General features: G+C 39.6%; 1 protein-coding gene across 1 annotated transcript; it reads right to left on the bottom strand.

Moving 5' to 3' along the window:
- Positions 1-14317: 14317 nt before the first annotated feature.
- Positions 14318-15442, bottom strand: LOC115949715. Its single transcript, XM_031067003.1, has 2 exons — positions 14880-15442; positions 14318-14780 (listed from the first exon to the last, which is right to left on the bottom strand). Exons 1-2 carry the CDS (start codon positions 15440-15442, stop codon positions 14318-14320), a joined length of 1026 nt encoding a protein of 341 aa, XP_030922863.1.
- Positions 15443-20971: the final 5529 nt, after the last annotated feature.

The raw sequence follows: 20971 nt of genomic DNA, 5'->3' as shown, positions 1-20971 counted from the left end.
AAAAAAAAGTACAAGATATTTTTAAATCTTATTTTCTATAGCTTTCTCCTACATCAAACAATTTTTTGACTATTACCGATAAAAATTTGTTATAGCAAAGCCTTCACGGTTGTATTTTTTGTTTTCTCTCACGGCCTTTTTCTGTGTTTCGAAGATGATGAATGGTTAAGGTTTTATTTAATGTGTACAAAAGTATTTTTAAAATACCAATGATTAATTGTGAATCAGGCATATGAATTATCTCTTTTAAGTACAGTAAGCGATGTCTTACTCGGTTGCACTCGAGTGTGCCTAAATGTAACACAGGCTTCACTTCCCAAGTAAAATTGAATGGTAGAAGCAAGAATATTAAATTTAAATAAAAGAGAATTGTTTCTAATTTGTGCTTGTAACAGGTTCCTTTCATTTTAAAGTTCGGATTTGGCCTGCTAATCTTTTGTCAAGATCAACTGAACCAAAGTAGGCTTGGATCTGAAGCAATTACACTCCCCAAACAGGATTTATTGAACAATGCTGAATTCACAGACTAACAGATTTTTGGAAGAGAAGCTTATATATTTCCAATTTTCAACACTGCACTGGAACCATTATTTTGTTAATGTCTTGGCCTAGTGATTGATGGCTGGGTTGGTGAAATGAAATCACTGAAATAAGTGGCAGAGTCAAGAATTTTGAGTTGGGGGGCCGAATTATTCTATCAAGATAAATTCAAATCACAAATACACTCCCCTAAAAAAATCCACATAACATGTGTGTATGAAAATATAAATTTTAATTTTCTTATTCTAAAGTAAGTTATATACATATACACAAAATGATCAACTTTAATATCTATATATACACACCTAGACACAAGATCTTCTTTATAAGAGAAACTTATAATCTTCTTAAATTCTAATAAGTATACAAACATTGTATAATTGGGTATACAACATACAAATATATAGAACCAAAAAGAAAAAGAAAAAAGAATCTAGTATCTTTCATCAAAGTCATGCTCAACAATAATACTTCATGTAATAAACTTCATCAATTATTATTTATATAGAAAAATTATTCATAATTTCCTTTTTAATATAAAATTTTTTTTGCAAAAATTCATCCATGTTTGACAAATCAAAATCATAATATTATAATTGAAGTCTCAATGAGGGTTTTTTTTTTTTTTTTTTTTTTTTTTTCGTGATAAAATCTTGAGAATAAGAAATTTTAACCAAATTGCATATATTATCAATGTTGAATGATTTGAACGTATTAATATAGTTTGAAATTGAGCTAAAAATTAGGGGTTCCATACTTCCACTATTTACTCACAAAACTTACTGCCAAATTATTTCATTTTATTGTAATTATACGTATGTCAACTCTAAACTCCCCCAAGCATAAATGAGCCTTAGAAAGAAACTAAGACTAGTTTGATAAGAAAAAGGTATTGTCACAATTATGGGAGTGCAAGGGGCAAAACGTTAGCAACAACAGTGGTAAATGGTCAATGGATTGGTAAAAAAAATTCATTTATTTTTATTCAATGGCTTAGTAAAAAAATTGAGATCATGGTTTTAAGCTCAGTCTCAGCCTTGGTGTTATAAAGTAAACTCTGAGCGTACGAGTTTTGGCAATCTGTTTGATTCTTAAAACTCAGAATTGAATGTTTGACAATGGATTCTACATTTGTGCTATATGGGATAAGTGAATCCTACAGTTCTTTTAACATGGCAAAATAAATAGTATGTCCAAGTAATAATAAAAGCAAATCTCCTTATTTCTTCACCGCGGATTCTCGCGTCATTTTCTTGAAAAGATATTAGATCACCGTGGGACACTTTCAAATGAGTAATGCTTACCATTCCATTATTCACACAAAGCCTTCGATGACTTAGCAAAGAGAAAATAGTAGAATGGCAATCAAACAATATGTTGTGTGGAACTAAAATCAAACAAACTGCGAAGACTGTGTGTGAGAGAGAGTAGAGATCAAGATAAAGCAATACTTTTATTAGTGCAAGGAAATGTGTAAACTACATTCTTTTGCCAAAATTTAAAAAATAAAAAACATATGAAATGAAATTTAATCATATGATATTTCAAGATACATTATTTGTAGTACCAATCACCATGAGCTTGGTGATATACCAAGAACAACAACAATTGACTGCTAGCAAGGGATGCAAAAATCCTTGCGCACAAATACTTCCCAAAAGAGACGACCACCCAACATTTTGATCACATGATCTATGAAAGAAATGTTGAACACCATATTTTTCCTGTTTTTTTTTTTTTTTTGGGTTAAAACCTACTTAGCTTTTCAAGATGCAAGAAAATGGGTTGCAAAGTTGAGTTTATATAGCGGTAGCAAAGGTGAGAATATTTATGATTTACAACTTTCAAATATTAGGATTCATATAATCACAATTTCATATGCATAGCTTACTATTATGCATGCTATGATTATGTTTCCATACCAAGCAAACGTAGGGAATACACAAAGTACTTTGTTATTCACATTGCCTCTCCATATATTGTAAGCACAACATTGTCTAGATAAAATTACTAAAAATAGTTGGTTAAAAACATGATCTTCACATTTTCTATTAAATAGCTTTCCATTAAATAGAAAGTATAACAAATCTAAAACGTATATGCTTAGTTGGCTTTTTTATATTAGAAAATCGTTCACAAATATGTGTACAGGTTCCTTTGTATACATATTTGACTCAAAAAAAAAAAAAAAAAAAAAAAGTTCCTCTGTATACATCATTGTCATTGAATTCTCATGTTAAACATTTTCCATTTCAAACAAAACCTATGTACAAGTAATGAAAACTTTTAAGTTCATGGGCGAAACCAAGATTTGACTTTAGGTGAAGTGTGTACATATGTAGGTTTATACACATTATGGACAAGAACAACGAACACATATTTATTACCATATATACTTGTAGAAGACAATTCCACAATTCCCTCTCGTTATGTCTCATAGCGAACATATTCATTCAACCCCAAACCAACATATTCATTCATACACAAATTGCAACGTTTAAAACAACTATCCTTCAACACTAGGGGCGGCTTGATGCATTTAGGGGACTAAGGCGAAAATTGATTATCTTGATTTAGATGCAAAATTACTACTAATTAACATGAACTATGTAGAATTATATATATATATATATATATATATATTTATAGAAATTTAGACATAAACAATTTGACAAAACTTTTCACATTTGTTGATGTGCAGATTGATAGTGGTAATTTTTCAACTTCAATGTACTAACTCAACTCTTATTATTATTTTGTTCCTTAAAAAAAAAAAAAAAACTCTTATTATTATTTTATTTTTTAGAAGTGCAACATTCACAATATTTTTCACAACAAATCCTAAGTTTTAAGTTACTTCTTGTTTTCTATTTGAAAACACCACTATAATTATTTTTTTTCATCAATAGCAGGCTATAACAATATGCTAGTCAACATTTGTTGTAAAAGTGTTGTGAAAAATATTGTGAATTTAGCATTTTTCTCACTTTTTTGTTTGTTTTTCATTTAATAAAAAAATATTATTTTATTTATTAATTATATATAACCCTATTGGTTAAAATTTGGGGGCCTTTTTTTTTACTTAGGGCCTTAGGCGACCGCATCTATTGCTCCAATATTTAGCTGGCCCTGTTCGACATCGCTTCAAACACCCATATATGACTTTTGGTCTAATACTCCTATTACCCATACATTTGTTCCCACAATAAACTCCAATTATATATAAATATTTACTATTACAAATTAAATTGTAATCAAACAAATTTCCATCTTAAAATTTAACAAGGAAATTACCTATAAACCATCCAACCAAATACCCGTCCAATTGAAAAGCAACCAACGCTGCACCCCTAAAGAAAACTCTAATCCCAACTCCATCACAATAAAACGACGTCATAATTCCCTTTCCAAAGGAACTGGAGTGGACTCAAATGGACCAAAGTGGAATAAAATGGACCAAAACAACTGAAGTGGACCAAATTGGATTGAATGGACCAAAAGAATTGAATTGGACCAAATTGGACCAAAGTAAATCCAAATGAACTGAGGTGAACCCAAATGGACTGATATGTTTTGGTGTTATTTTTTAATGTCTCTACTTTGGATTGATATATTTTGGTGCTATTTTTTTTATTTCCCTATCGCAAGTCCTTTCTCTCCCTCTTATAGTTTTGGTTTGATTTTTGTTTGAGTTAATCATTTGTTAGTTCAGAAGTGAAAATTTATTTTATATCAAAACAAAATTTACATGGCTATGTATTTGAATGTGCCTATCAATTATTTTAGTAATATCAATTGTAATTAGGCATTAAGTTTTAATTATTATGTTAATCTCTTTAAGAAAATGAGAAATTTGAATAATAAATTTGAAACTTGGAAATTTTAATTATACCTGTAGGGGCACGATTTTAGTGGCCCAATCCTTGTTGGTCAAGTCTTGGTCCAAAAGGTCCCACACAATGAATTTTTGTAGAGTATAGGCTAAAGAACTTGGTTTCAATTAACTTAAACGGTTTGTTGCATGGGCCCAGGGAATACAGAAACAAGACAAAAGGAGATAGCAGTGAAGAGAGATCCTTCTCAAACGATAAGGTCTCAAACTTGATTAATGGGCACAAATTTATGCAAATAAAATTTCTCTACTGTGTTCTCTCCTCCCCTTTTTTCCTTCTTTTCGTCCCCTTCTCTTGGGGGACTTTTACATATTATATAAACCCTCTCCTATCATCTGGGTTTTACATTTGTTGATCATCCAAACTCCTACTTGAGCACCTGTCCCATCAGGCACCCTTATCAGTTCTTTGTGAGTTGCAGTGGCCAAGGTAGCACTGTTCAGGGGTCTTCTCTTCATTAATGCGGCCAGGAGAGTAGTTGTGGTGCATTTAATGTGGTGGTGACAGCCTTTACTGAGATATTTTGGGTTTCCTTTCTTTTTACGTACTTGGAGAGAGGACTATGGTAGCTGGAACGCACCTTTGACCCGAATTTTGGAATGTCCGAGGAGGAATTACTCCTCGGACATGTTTTCTTTACCCCAGTGGGCCTAAGGATTCTGGGCCACGATGTCTCCTCGGACGGACTGGTCCTCGGACGGACCTAGGGCCCAGCCAACCTATTGTTCTAGGCCGGTCCCCACAATACCAAAATAAATTAGGAAAATATAACGAATAATAAAAATAGTTAGAACAATATGAACCACTTCAAAAAAGAATAATATCAATAAAAAACTTCAAAAAATAATAAAATTATATATTTTTGAAAATAGAGAAATATAAATTATTTTAAAAAATTATTTAATTTTTAAGGAGAACAAATAATCTACAATAAAATTTAGAAAATTAAGAATGTATTATAATCTATATTATTATTTAAGCGGTTTCTCCTATTTGAATTCCTCATTTTTTAGTTCAAAAAAGTCCCTACACTCCTTTGTTTAAGTAGAGACAAAACTAAAGAACAATCCGGTAAAAATGCAACTTTAACTTCTACTAAAACATTACCTAAAATATAGGACTACTCTTTTATTAATTTTTAAATTGCTTTATTCACTTATACATAACCCTACTATTGCAGTAGCTTTTATAGCTTATCATTTAAAAGTACTCGCATCGGCTTCTACAAAATGGTATAAGGGGCAAATGTTGCCAAACTAGCCTTAAAATAGTTTGCATCACCCACATTGCCAAATCCGCGTATTAGGTAATCTAGGGAAAATCTTAATGAAGATTGAAAATTGAACTCAAGATGTTTAGATTTACAGTTTATCCCCAAGCCCCAACCAATAGTTAAATTATTAATTTGGTATTTGATTTATTAGGCAAATTTCAATTTAATCTCTTAATTATTGATCATGTAACTTTCGAATTTAAGTCAATTGGTTAAATAAGAGATTTAGGATTCTTGTATATTATAATACATCTCAAAATAATTATATCGGAGGATACAAATATAACTTGCTAGCGTGGCCCCCCCTTATCACGGTTTGGGTTTTCTTCTTTACATTGTTTGAACCTAAAATAGCATGTTAGACTTCTCTTCGTGGCCCAATGGGCCTCAAGATACTAACAACAGACTTCGGACCCAATATGGAGCTATGAGCACAATAGCTAATTATACAAGAGTATATAATTTTTTCAGTATATAATTTTTTCAGAAATTAGTTAGGACTGTTTTAATCACACCACTTTTGCCCATTACTTATAAACCAATGTACACTACTATGAAAGCTTAAGGAAAAAAAAAAAAAACTATTTTCTTTATATATATGGTATAATTTAGAGAATTCTTCATGTAGAGTCAGTTTTTAAGGCCCAAGCCCAGCAAGTAGGTTACTCTGGCCCAAAGAACCCTATACAATGAATTTGTAGAGAGCGGGTTACAGAACTAGGACTCAACGAAGTGAATGTTAATTAACTTTAAGCCATGCAGCGGTTGAACGTCAGAATATCTCCTTTATTTCCACTAGATGTTCGGTCCGAGGAAATGTTTGGGTGCACCTATGTTCCTTATTAAAGGATATAGTCTTACTCTCTTTCTTTTGGCTTTTTCCGATCCCTTCTTCATGGGGATGCCCTTTTCTTATATAGACTCCTTAAAGTAATAAGAGCCCTACACTTGTTGATTATCTGGACCTTCACTTGAGTGCCTATCTCATCGGACATCCACCATACCTTTCTGTGAGTTGCAGTGGCCAAGGTAACTGTTTGCCTGTCCTCTCCACATTAATGCAGCCAGAAAAGTAGTTTCCTTGCATTTAATGCGGTAGTTGGGGTCTCCCCCTAAACATCCTATGCTCTCCTTCTTCTCGCTGCTTTGTGAGGCTCATCCTTACTACCAATATTTGTTTGGAATGACTCCTTATTATGGATAGGGTGCATGTTGGGCCCATATTTGGCACGTCCGAGGAGACATTCCTCATCAGACGTCTCTTTTAAATAAGTTTGGACTTATTAGGGTTGGGCTGGAAGTTGTTTTGGCGACCCATTTTCTCCTTGGTTGTAGCTGGACTCTGTATAGGGCCCAAGACCCGTTGTTTGACTTGGGAATTTTACCCTTACAATAGCCCCTCAAAATTTCAGTTCTTTCCCTCTTATCCGAGGAGAAAAGACGGGATTTTGACACTCACAGGGTCATTTATTGTGGATTCCGGCTTCACCCGTGCGGAGGTATGCTCCCCACGTGCCTCATTACTGCTAAAAGCGTTTTGCAACCCACGAGGCGCTAATTATTGCGCTTAGCGGCTTCATATCCTTTCAATCCAACGATGGGGCGCCAGATCAACGACTGATATTTTCTCCATTTCTTTGGGTGGGAGTAAGTCCGTTCAGCTTCTCCCGGGTATATAAGATTTTTAAAGGAACTTACTCCCATTTTTGGAAAAGCACTCGAGCACTCAGAGCACTCCAGCACCTTCTCTTTCAAAGCGTTCAAACCTCCGCAGACATTCCCTTGAAGATTCCCAGCGACTTCCTCACCCGTAAGTGCCCATTTCCTTTCCGTTGCCTTTCCCGACGTTTTTCCTTAAGTAAATCGTCTTCGCGTCACCTAGGATTAGGGGGATGGGTAAGCTTGAAAAAATGGTAGATTCTCCGACCGGTATGGAAAGCTTCAGGGCTAAGTACCGTATTTTGCCGGAAGTAGGTCTAGAGTATTGCTCTTTGGAGGAAATCTTGATCAAGAGAAGGACAGGGCAGGTCGCCATTCCAATGATAGCCTTTGTGGAAGGAGGAATGACCATCCCTATGGGGAGGATAACTAGGGATTATTTGCATGGTCATAGGTTGGCCCCTCACCAATGCATCGCGAACATGTTCCGAATCCTGGGGTGCATAGACGTCTTGAACGATCAGATAAATCTCGGCCTTTCATGGCACGACGTGGTTCATCTATATGAATGCCATAGCCTCGGCGAGTCATATTACCTGAAATCCAGGTCCGAAGAGGTGAGGTTGATATCCTACCTTCCCAAGTCCAACAAAGGCTTGAAGGACGACCTTTTGATCGTCTCCGGACCATGGCATGACGGTATTCACTACCCGATCAGGGCAGGAACACCAGGTGGGGCACCATAGAATTAGATCCCTTGGAGGGGACCTTAGTCTTGATCTTTCTTTTCTTTGTTTCAATTTTGGTTCTGCTTATTTGCCTCCTTGGACTAACATAACCCTTTCTTTGGGCTTCGCAGACAAGGGGCGTACGACTCCTCGGCTAAGTTTGGTCAACGTCCCAGCACTCAATTTCCTTTTGAGGTCTGAAATTTACGTGAGTGCGGACGGGCAACTGCGGGCTGCACCTCTGATCTTGGACTACGAGCCCCTTTCGCGTGCTCTAGTGGACGCTGGTCAAGCCATCAGGGCTGGTAGTCCGCGATTAGCACGCATTGATGTCTCCATACCAGGATTTCTTGCTTCGAGAGATTTACCTCCCGTTCAGTTGCCTGCTTAGCATGCTCTTCTCGCAGCAGTTGTCCCAGGGGAAGAAGCTGGTTCCTCGCATTCGTCATTGGAAGATCAGATAGACCAGTTCCACTTCGCCGAGGAGGGAGAGGTGTTGGCTAGGCCAGTAGAGCTCTCGGACTCCGATTCAAACTTAGACCGCGCCTCGGTAGCCCCCAATCTTGGTTTGGTAATTGCACAAGTTGATACCAGCCAAGAGATCGAGAAAGAAGGAATGGATCTGAAACCAAGGTCTGGTCTTAGGGGCCTCCTTTCCAACAGAAACAAGGGGCAGTCCTCCAAAGATGCCCCAAAGGAACAGCCTACCTCCAAGGCTCCTCCTCCTCTTCCTCCCCCATTGAATGTAGCACTACAGCCTATGCCCAATTTGAGGAGAAAAAGGCCTGTGGAAGAATTGGAGGAGGGCGAGGTTGGCCATGAAAAGGCCAAGCACCAGAAGAAGGCCAAAGAGCCCAAGGAGAAGAGGACCAGGTCCGTTGACAGCCGAGACGAGGCGGCTATTCGGAGGGAACAGCGAACCTGGTCGCCAAGGCTTGAGTTGGATGGCGCTCCGATTTCTTGGGATGCAACTCTATGGGAGTCCCAGTGAGGACAGGCGTCATTCCTGGCTGAGGTCCTACAACAGCCTCTCCTCTTGCCTTGCAATATGGAGGGTCTCCGGGCTACTCGGCAACCAGACCTTTTCATATCGCTGAAGAGAGACATGGCTATGGTAAGTAAGACTTCTCTTATCTAGCTTTCTTGTTCCGTATCTGTTTATTCGTCATTTTCCTTTAACTAGGCCTCTATTTTTTGGCGTAGGTCACTCAACAAATTTTTGTTGCCGAGGAGTGGGCCAAGAAGGCTCGCGAGGACCTGCACAGTGAGGCCCAATCTTGCCTCGCTGCTGAAAAGGTTGCCGGCGCCCTTAGGCAGGAAAGGGATCGCTTGAGCAGCGATGTGAAGGAGGCGCAAAGGGGTCGCGCGAGTGCCGAGGTCGGATTGAAAAACGCTACCAAGCAAGCTGAGGATCTGCGCCAACAGCTCCAGCAGTCCGAGGCAGAACTCGCGATAGAGAAGTAGACGGTCTCAGATCTCAAGGCCGAGCTTGCAAAGGTCAAGGAGGCGGCCCGCGTGGCCAGGGAGTCGGCTGAGAAAGCAGTGGCGACCTCATATGATCGCGGAGTCAGGGACACAGAGGTTAGGCTGACCATATGCAGGGATTACATCACCATGTCTTGGGGTGTAGCCTTGGATCGAGCAGCAGTTCCAGCGGACTCCGATCTCCGGAAAGTTGAGAATATCTTTTTTCCGGAAGATATTCGTGAGATTCCGGGCGCGGTTGCCCCTGAAGAGCCTCTCTTAACGAAGGCCTTAGCCTCGGACTCCCCTATGCCTGAAGCTGAGGACGCGCAGCCGGCCGTGAAGAACAAGTCGCCTGAGGACAGTCTCTCAATCAGGAATGTTGTCGCACAGTCTAAGGAGGCTGTTCCGGGATCTCAGGCAGCAGATGATCAACCCGAGCCTACTCAAGGTTTAGACTTAGGAAAGTAGTGTAAGATTTTATCTGTAGCTGCCCTTTTTTTTGTTTTTTTTTTTTTTCTTTTACCCTTTATATTTTGTTCTGTTAATGTTTATAAAACAACGCTTTTGGATTTCAATGAAAGGTGTCGTTTTCCTTTAAATCTTGTTGTTCTACTTTCTTTTATGCTTTCATCATGAATGAATGTCTCTTCTACCACTAACTGTTGAAAACCAAGCATGAATGAATGAATATGTAAAAAATGATAGTCAATAATTAGATAAGACTGATTCGAGGTTAATTTCTCCCAAGCCTGTGGTCTGAGGGGCCAGGTAGGACTTAGGTTCTGTTTAACACTTAGTGAAAATGGTTTCTAGGTTAATTTCCCTCAAGCCTGTGGTCCGAGGAGCCAGACAGGACTTGGGTTCTGTTTAACACTTAGTGAAAATGGCTTCGAGGTTAATTTTCCCCAAGTCTGTGGTCCAAGGAGTCAGACAGGACTTGGGTTCTGTTTAACACTTAGTGAAAATGGCTTCGAGGTTAATTTCCCCCAAGCCTGTGGTCCGAGGAGTCAGGCAGGACTTGGGTTCTGTTTAACACTTAGTGAAAATGGCTTCGAGGTTAATTTCCCCCAAGTCTGTGGTCCGAGGAGCCAAGCAAGACTTGGGTTTTGTTTAACACTTAGCAAAAATGATTGAGCTGTTAATTTCCCCCAAGTCTGTGGTCCAAGGAGCTAGGCAAGACTTGGGTTCTGTTTAACACTTAGTGAAAATGACTTCGAGGTTAATTTCCCCCAAGTCTGTGGTCCGAGGAGTTAGGCAGGACTTGAGTTTTGTTTAACACTTAATCCAAGTAGCTGTACAGTAGTGTGGCGCCAAGAATTATGTTTTTCATTAATAACAGTACATTTTCAGGTTATTTACATTCCAAGGGCGTGACACCACACGTTCATCCAAATCTTCCAAAAATTAGGCTTCTATGCCGGCTATGGAGGTGATACGATATGGGCCTTCCCAATTTGGTTCGAGTTTTCCCCATGTAGGGTTTCTCGCAGTGCCTAGTACCTTCCTCAGTACCAGATCCCTTGGCACCAAGGGCCTTAGCTTCACCTTGGCATCGTAACTTTGCTTGAACTTTTGCTGATAGTGGGCAAGCTAGACCATTACGCTTTCCCTTCTTTCCTCGATGAGGTCCAAACTTTTTTCCAGAAGTCCGTTGTTGGCACTGGGGCAGAATGCAGTGGTCCTTTGTGTTAGGAAGTTTACCTTTAATGGAATGACAGCCTCGGCCCCGTAGGTCATAGAAAAGGGGGTTTCCCCTGTGGACCTGCGAGGTGTGGTGCGGTATGTCCACAAGACATGGGCCAACTCTTCAACCCACCTCCCTTTCGCGTCGTCCAGCCTCTTTTCAGCCCATTCACTATAGTTTTATTGATGGCTTCCGCCTGCCTATTACCCTGCGGGTAAGCCGGTGTAGAGTATCTGTTGGTAATTCCCAGCTTGCTGCAATATCTTCTGAAAGCCTTGCTGTCAAACTGGAGACCGTGGTCCGAGATTAGTGTGTGAGGGGTTCTAAATCTAGTGACGATATTTTTCCAAATAAATTTCTTGGCATCAACGTCCCTAATATTCGCCAGCGCCTCAGCTTTGACCCATTTCGTGAAATAATCCGTGCCGACGAGAATAAATCTCTTGTTCCCTGCTACTTTGGGAAATGGTCCCATGATGTCTAGGCCCCACTGTGCGAATGGCCAAGGGCTGGACAGCGGGTTAAGGTTTCCGCCAGGCTGGTGTATATTCGGGGCGAACCTTTGACACTAGTCGCATTTCTTCACATATTCCTGCGCCTCTTTCTGCATGCTCGGCCACCAATAGCCCTGCGTTATGGCCCTATGGGACAGGGACCTACCCCCCGTATGACTTCCACAAATTCTTTCGTGTAATTCCTCTAGGATGAGTTCAGCGGCATCTGGGTGCATACACAGCAAGTACGGCCCTGAGAACGAGTGCCTATACAGTTTGGAGTCCTCGGACAACCAGAATCGAGAGGCCTTCCTTCTAATCTTGTCTGCCTCGTGCTTATCATCTGGCAAGGTGTCGTGCTTCAAGAACAGCACTAGAGGATCCATCCAACTAGGTCCAGACCTAATATTGTGGACCCGTGTTCTGTTGGCCCTCTCCGTCGCTGGGCGGTAGAGATCTTCTACTAGAACAACCCGGGGAAGTGGCTGGGCCAAAGAGGTGGCGAGTGTTGCAAGAGAATCAGTATGGGTGTTCCCGCTCCTAGACACGTGCGCCAAATTGAAGTGACAAAAATGGGTTTGCAGGCGTTTAAGTTGGGCGAGGTACTCTTGCATTCTTTCATCCTTCGCCTCCAACTCCCCGTTTACTTGTCCGACGATGAGTCTTGAATCCAAGAACATGTTCACGGATTTTCCACCCAATTTCTAGATCATTGACATTCCTTCCAATAATGCCTCATACTCTGCTTCGTTATTCGTGGCCGAAAAACCAAGCCTTAACGATTTTTCGATGGTGATACCTTCGGGGGAGACCAGAACGAGCCCCATACCTGAGCCTCTTTGGTTGGCTGCGCCGTCGATGTGTGCTTTCCACCAACTGGGCTCTTGTTGAGTGATTGCGCTTATCAGTTTCCCGTTAGGGCTTAGTGATCCTTCCCCTCCTTCTAGTGTGGGCTCCACAAATTCGGTTACTAGATCTACGAGGACCTGACCCTTCACAGCAGTGCGGGGCATGTACCTAATGTTAAAGGCGCCCAGGATCGTTCCCCATTTTGCAATTCTGCCCGTGTAGTCGGCGCTTCAGAGAATGGACTTTAGTGGAAGCTGGGTTAGTACAACCACAATATGTGCCTGGAAATAGTGGGGGAGCTTTCGTGTGGCTTGTACGATTGCCAAGACGGCCTTTTCGAGGGGGTGGTAGCAGATCTCTGCCTCGTGCAGCGATTTGCTTACGTAGTAGATGGACCGTTAAGTGCCATTGTCTTCTCGGATTAGCACTAAGCTTACTACATGAAAGGCCACAACAATGTAGGCGAATAGCACCTCGTTGGCTTCAGGATTGGACATAATTGGTGGTCGGGCGAGGTACTCCTTAAGCTGTTGGAAAGCTAAAGCACACTCCTCGGTCCACTCGAAAACCTTCCACTTGTTTAAGAGGAGGAAGAAAGGTCTGCATCTGTTCGCTGAGCGGGAAATGAAACGATTTAAAGCGGCGATCATGTCGGTGAGCTTTTGGATCTCTTTGGGATTCCGAGGGGGCTGCAGGCTATGGATAGCTCTAATTTGGTCAGGGTTAACTTCGATGCCTCTGTGGGTTACCATGTAACCTAAGAATTTCCCTGATCCCACCCCAAATGAACACTTGGACGCGTTGAGTCGCAGCTTGTACTTTCTTAAAATTTGAAAGATGTCGCTGAGGTCTCTGACGTGGTTGGCCACTACTTTGCTTTTTACCAACATGTCGTCTATATAAACTTCAATGCTCTTACCCATCTACTGTTCAAACATCCTGGTCATCATCCTTTGGTAGGTCGATCCGGCATTCTTTAAGCCAAATGGCATCACCTTATAATGATAATTTCCGACGGGGGTGACAAAAGCAGTTTTTTCTTGGTCCTCAGCAACCAGGGGTATCTGATGGTAGCCCTGGAAGGTGTCCAAAAAACTCATTCAGAGGTGTCCGACGGTCGAATCCACCAATCGGTCTATCCGCAGCATGGGGAAGGGATCCTTCGGGCAACCCTTGTTTAGGTCCGTGAAATCTACACAGACCCACCATTTCCCATTCTTCTTTTTTACCATGACTGAGTTGGCTAATCATTCGGGGTAGAATACTTCCTTGATAGCCCCTGCTTTCTTCAATTTTATGACCTTCTCTCTCACGGCGTCTGCATGTTCTTTCGATGGTCGCCGAGGAGGCTGCTTCTTAGGTGTTACAGTCGAACTAACATTAAGGTGATGGCAAATGAAATTTGGGTCAACCCCGGGGGCCTCGTAGGCGTCCCAGGCGAATACGTCCACATTTTGTCTCAAAAAATCAATCAGTATCACCTTCTCTTGGGACCGTAACTCCGAGCCGACCTAAAAATACTTCTCTGGGTCTGATCCAACAAGTACTTTCTCTAGATCCTTGCAGCTCACCTCCATAGTGGGTCCTCCACTACCCGGGGCTCGGACTGGTGTCATTAATTGCTGTAAGCCGTTCTCGGCTGAGGTGGAGGCCTCACTGTTTGGTCGTCGTGAGATTGCTGACACGATGCATTGTCGGGCCATCACCTGATTCCCTATTATTTCTTTCACTCAACCTCCTGACGGATACTTCACTTTTTGGTGTAAGGTTGACGACACAGCCCCTAGTGCATGAAGCCACGGGCGGGCCACGATGGCTGTGTAGGGGGAGTACGCATCTACCACAATGAAGTTCACTTCCACCATGTCTGAGTCTGTTTGTACAGGCAGCCTAATCATGCCTTTAGGGGTGACTGTTTTTCCTTCAAAACTGACCAAAGGGGAGTCGTATGCTGACAGGTCCTCTGGCTTTAGGTTCAATCCTTTATACAAGTCGGGATACATTACTTTCACGGCGCTGCCTTGGTTAACTAGCACCATCTTCACGTCATAACCCCCAATTCTGAGCGTGACGATTGGGGCGTCGTCGTGGGGTTGAAGGGTTCCCAGTTTGTCCTCATCTGAGAATCCGATTAAGGGCGTGGGACTTGCTCGGGCCCTTTTAGATTCCCTGTCATCGGCTTCAGGCGGGAGCCTGCCCACTTACATTACTTTGAGAGGATTGGATCCGGTTTTTCCAAGTACGGCGAAAATGACATTTATTTTGCCAATGGGCGGCCTCAATGCGCTTTGCCTGATTTCGATGTTCGATTGTTCCTGCCATCTCACAGGGTGATGTAATAGATGTCTCAACTTCCCCTCTCGGACTAGCCGGTTCAAGTGGTTTTTCAGATTCCTACAATCATTGGTGAGGTGACCCGGCTCTTGGTGGTACGCGCAATACAGATTCTGGTTACGTTTCGAGGGGTCACCTGCCATCCTGCTTGGCCATTGAAAGAATGGTTCGCACTTCACCTTCTCTAGGATCTTGTGTAATGGTTCTCGGAACACAGCATGGACTGCTTGTGCCCCAGTGGATCTAGACTGTTCCGCGTAGTCTCTTTTCGGCCTGTTACTGCTGTTAAAGCGATCCAACCTGAAGTCCCTCCTCTCTTGAGGGACAACCTTCGCTTTACCCTTCCCCGTTTGTTGGTCCTCTTCGACCCTTTTGTACTTGTCAATTCTATCCATGAGTTGTCGCACACTAGTGACCGGCTTTCCAGTCAGGGATTTTCTTAAACCGTGCTCTGTCAGCAGGCCCCTTTTGAATGTGCTAATGGCGACGTCGTCGTAGTTTCCCTCTATCTCATTGTACATTTCCCAGTACCTGTCTGAATAGGCCTTCAGTGTCTCTCCTTCTCACATGGACAGGGATAGAAGGGAATCTAGGGGCTGAGGGACTCTGCTGCTAGTAATGAAGCGGGAGCCAAAGGCCTGTGTCAGCTGCTTAAAGGAATTTATGGAATTTGACTTAAGGCTATCAAACCATCTCATCGCCATAGGTCCCAAGTTAGACGGAAACACCTTGCACATCAACGCCTCGTCCTTGGAATGGACGGCTATCCTCTGATTAAATTGACTTACATGCTCTACTGGGTCTGTCCGACCATTGTATATGGCAAAGGTTGGTTGATGGAACCGTCGAGGAAGTTCTGCTTCCTCTATTCTGCGCGTGAAAGGCGACTGGGAGATGCGGTCCAGGGCCTTACTCATGGCATCGTTAGCCAGGCCTTGGTATGGCGGGCTCTTATGGCCGCATTTACGAGGCTGCTCTTCCTCATAGGAAAAAGTCTCGCTTGGTGGGGTTCTTGATCTTCGCCTGTATTCATCGTCCTCATCATTGCTGGTGTCCGAGCCGGGTGAAGGACGCTTTCGCTGCGCTCGGCGTAGCTTCTTCTTCAAGTCATCAATTTCTTCCTGTAAAGCCTTTCGATCGTTTCGCTTATGGGATGCATGGTCTTTCCCTTTCGAGCAACTTCTGTTCATGTGGGAGGTGTTCACACTGCCCTCTCGCTGCTTGTCTTGATCTTTCTCCCGTTCGAGATTCAAAAAGTTGTCCTGCTGTTGAGAATCTGCGCGTCCAGTTTGGCGTGGACCTGATCCTTCAATCTCTAATGGTTTCACTTGTCGAGACACAAGTTCTTCCCATAGACGGTGCCAATTGTAGAGTCAGTTAAGGCCCAAGCCCAGCAAGTAGGTGACTTTGGCCCAAAGAACCTTATACAATGAATTTGTAGAGAGCGGGTTACAGAACTAGGACTCAACGAAGTGAATGTTAATTAACTTTAAGCCATGCAGCGGTTGAACGTCAGAATATCTCCTTTATTTCCACTAGATGTTCGGTCCGAGGAAATGTTTGGGTGCACCTATGTTCCTGGTTAAAGGATATAGTCTTACTCTCTTTCTTCTGGCTTTTTCCGATCCCTTCTTCATGGGGATGCCCTTCTCTTATATAGACTCCTTAAAGTAATAAGAGCCCTACACTTGTTGATTATCTGGACCTTCACTTGAGTGCCTGTCCCATCGGACAACCACCCTACCTTTCTGTGAGTTGCAGTGGCCAAGGTAACACTGTTCGCCTGTTCTCTCCACATTAATGCGGCCAGAAAAGTAGTTTCCTTACATTTAATGCGGCAGTTGGGGTCTCCCCCTGAACATCCTATGCTCTCCTTCTTCTCCCTGCTTTGTGAGACTCATCCTTACTACCAATATTTGTTTGGAATGACTCCTCATTATGGATAGGGTGCATGTTGGGCTCATATTTGGCACGTCTGAGGAGACATTCCTCCTCGGACGTCTCTTTTAAATAAGTTTGGACTTATTAGGGTTGGGCTGGAAGTTGTTTTAGCGACCCATTTTCTCCTTGGTTGTAGTTGGACTCTGTATAGGGCCCAAGGCCTGTTGTTTGACTTGAGAATTTTACCCTTACACTTCATATCTTATATTTTTATTTTTATTTCTTAAAATGTAAAAGTTAATTATATAAGAGTATATAAATTTTTCTCAAATTAAATGTCATATACTCAATAATTTATATGCCATGTAAAAGTCTTCTTTAATAATTTGATAAAAATTTTCATTGTGAAAAGAGGAATGAGAGTTTATAGATTTTTATATTTATACAAAATACTTACGCTGAATTTATAACTATTATTGTAAAAAAAAAGAAAGAACATGTAGTTAACTCTTTATTAAACTTTTAACATACACGTAGGTTATCAAATGAAACATTATTTTATTAAATGAGACACTAATAGTTAATTTTGGTCATAGAATTAAATAAATTAACTAAACTAAACTAAATTAAAAAATTAATTTAGTCTTAAAATTCTCTCTCTCTCTCTCTCTCTCTCTCTCTCCACATATAAATATAAATCATATTTAAGGGTTAAAATTTAATTTGTTTAGTTATTGCCTATAAATATATATAGTTAAGCTAACAAAAATATAAATATTTAAATATTTGAGGGGGTTAAATGTTATATATCCTAAAGTAAAAATATTTTTTTGCTAATTATCCTAAAGTAAATATAACTATACTGCAGGGAATAAAATAATATTTAAATGATGGTCCATGGCTCCTATGATATTTATTCACTGCCAATACTGGTAATCTCTCTCTCTCTCTCTCACATCGAACTCTTTCCACGATGTTTCTTAAAGGGAATTTTGATTATGGTGTGTCTCAGTTAGTCACATCTTGAACTACACAGATCAACTACTTCCACTCATTATTGTACTTCCAAATTAAGACCCAACAATACCCAACAAAAGAAATGACCCCCCCCCCACTGCTTGGTTTTTTTTTTATTCAATTTTCTCACATTTCAGCTTGTTAAAGCACAACATTCTAATGGTCCAAGTTGTTTGCACTCTTCTCCAATTACTTTCCATGTTATAGACTCAGACTCAGACTCAGACTCACTAGCTAAGGCCAAAACCCAATCCCTTTCCATCAAGTTTGACACCAATATTAGCTGGATATCAGAACATTAACCCATAGGTCCACATAGATTTATGTGCTATTTAGAGATCTTATCTTCATGCTTTTGCTTTAAGATAAGGTTTGAGAGCCTCTCCTTGCCATTCTTTTACTTGGCAATTAAACATGATACGACACGCAGGAAGGCGACATACACTATCAATCTTCTTGAGATAATTGTCACTTCTATTATAAGCTTTTCTGTAGTCTTTTACAAATTGATATATATGCCTAATGAATTATCATGTCACATTTATAACATCATGATTCCTCATTTCCACTTTATCAATATCATCCACAAAAGTTCCTCAAAAAAAAAAATATCATCCACAAAATTCGTTCATTCAAATATATATATATATATATATATATATATCATCCACAAAATTCCATTTTCTACTAAAAACTTTGTAATAAAATAAGATTACTATATAGTCATGATTTAGTGAAGCAAATTTAGAGCTCATATGATGTTCTTGATAAATTTTGATGGGTTAGTATCTTGGAGAAAGTAAACGTAATTTTTTAAATGAAAGTGTTACTCAAATTCTATCTTCTTTTGAAAGTTTGAGTGTCTCTTCCATTGTGAGTGTGTGTGGAGGGAGTATGATTGTCCATCAAGAGTGACAATTATCAGTGAGATGGTGTCATTTCTTATACTCCCATCATACCAAAGAAAATCTTGATTATTGGAGTATTCGAATGAAAGCATTACTCATATCCCAAAATTAATAGGAGTTGTAGGAGAAATGTTATGTCAAGCCACAAGATTAAGTATATCTAACTTAAAATCAAAACAGAAGTATGTCTTGTAAGAAAAATAGTATGAAGGGAATAAGAAATTGACTCCTAATGTGTTTACTTGAACATGATATTAAAGTGGTGAGAATTTTTGAGTCCCACATAAGAAATGATAGAGAATATGAGTTTATATGCTCATGGGTTAGACATTGGGTTGAGTTTTAGGCATGTGTGGACTAGGTCTTCTTGTCTAAATAATAATAATAATAATATATTTTATTATTTTATTTTTGAGTCAGTAAACCTGTATACAGCAGTTATTTTTGAAACAATGTGTCTATTTAGTAACGTATATATGCATAGTTCCTCATTCATGAAAAACAACTTTTGAGAAACATCCCGGAGAGAATATTTTTGTGCATTCATTTGAGTTAAAGAGAGAGAAAGAGACAGAGTACTTTGCAGAGCACGGATCTTGTGTGTTTCTTCTTTGTGCTGTAGATCATTTTATCTTAGGAGGTAGACGTTTGTGAGTCTCAAAGCACCACAGATTGTGAGTGGTGAAATCTGCTTTAAGAAGATTTTGTCAAACACAAGACTTGATCTGAATCATTCATTCTTCATGCATTTGATCTGTGAGTTTTTAATTATTTGCAGATTTCTTCTTATATATCTAGCATATTTTTATTGTTTTTGCCTATTACATCTATTTGTATTATTGCTTATAATTATATCTATATGTAGTTCCTTTTTGCATAATCACAAAAGCAAATTGTTGAAATATATTCAACATGTCTTACAAAAGTTTTGAAAGAAATTATCTAAGAAATTCTTACATTGATCTATTGTCAAAAAAGAATGGAAATTGCCAAACAAGACCTAACACTAGCTCTTACAAAGACCCTGAATTTTCACGATCGAAGTAATTAAGAACATTGAAATGAAATATAATTATTTTAAAGAAATTTTTTTTTAAAAGAAAGTAAAAGTTGAGTTCGTAAGGTCATATGCTTAGGTTATAGATATACGCAAGTACAACACACCTCAAAAACTATGAGACATGCTTGGAATGACAAATAAATCAAGCTTAAGTGTTTAAGAAATAAACATCTTTTTTTTTTTTTTTAAAATGAAGTTTATTTATAAGATGAGTTAGTACTTAGAATTTGGAATTACATAAAGTAAATAGGAGAAGTTTATAACACTTAATTGATGAGGTTATCTTAGCAAAAAAAAAGTTTATTGATGAGGTTATAGTTGCATCATGCATACATGTAGAGTATATATAAAATATAGGACAAAGTTTAGCTACAAAATTGGTTGTAGCCTTAGGCTACAAACTTACTTAATATCTTTTTATTAGATGTGAATTTTGACAAATCCACCATTGGATTACATCTTCTTCTTATATTCTCCATACTTGCAAAATTTCAAGAAAATTAAAGATTAATAGCTATGTCATCAATACATTTTTTAAATTGCAAGTTTTTGTAATTTAAAATTATGCACAAAATATAAGCTTATAGATCATATAGTAAATGATATCCGATTGACACAATATTTAACATGTATATTAAGGGCGTAAAGAACATGCAATTCAACGGTTAGATTTTCAAAATATGTTGTATTATTTATTTTATTGAGTAAGTTTGTAGCCTTAAGCTACAACCAATTTTGTAGCTAAACTTTGTCCTAAAATATATATATAACTCATGCATGCAATCATCCCATTAATGTACAAAATAATTCCCTTCTTCTTCTTATTCTACTTTTATCTCCTTTTGAAAATGAATTCAAAGCGTCTCTTTCATTGTAAATGTGTGTGTGAGACTTGACGCTGGGGGGGGGGTGGGTGTTTGTGAGGCACGCAAGCTAGCTTTCAACACAGTACTCCTAATAAGTCTCAGAAAGGCACCTTTTAATTTCTGTCATTGCTTTAAGGAAAAAGACAATGCTATCCAGAAAAGGATAATGAATTGTGGGGCATGTCACCCTTGAAGATAAGATTCAGGTGATGTACTTTGAAACTGCCTTAACGTTTAACAAAGGTCGACAATTGTCAATGGCCGGCATGATTTAAGTTTGAGTTCAGATAGGGAAAGATCACGTGGCATGCATGCAAT

The sequence above is a fragment of the Quercus lobata genome, chromosome 6 (assembly GCF_001633185.2).
Source record: "Quercus lobata isolate SW786 chromosome 6, ValleyOak3.0 Primary Assembly, whole genome shotgun sequence".
Taxonomy (NCBI): Eukaryota; Viridiplantae; Streptophyta; class Magnoliopsida; order Fagales; family Fagaceae; genus Quercus; species Quercus lobata.
The sequence above is the reverse complement of the archived record's forward strand: the minus strand, read 5'-3'. Positions and strand labels throughout refer to the sequence as shown.

Bases quoted from the DNA above. Each gene is read 5' to 3' on its own strand.
- LOC115949715 (XM_031067003.1), bottom strand. From the start codon at position 15,442: ATGTACAATGAGATAGAGGGAAACTACGACGACGTCGCCATTAGCACA. The intron at 14,781-14,879 runs GCAAAGCGCATT...GTAAGTGGGCAG, and splicing joins CAATCGAACATCGAAATCAG to GCTCCCGCCTGAAGCCGATG.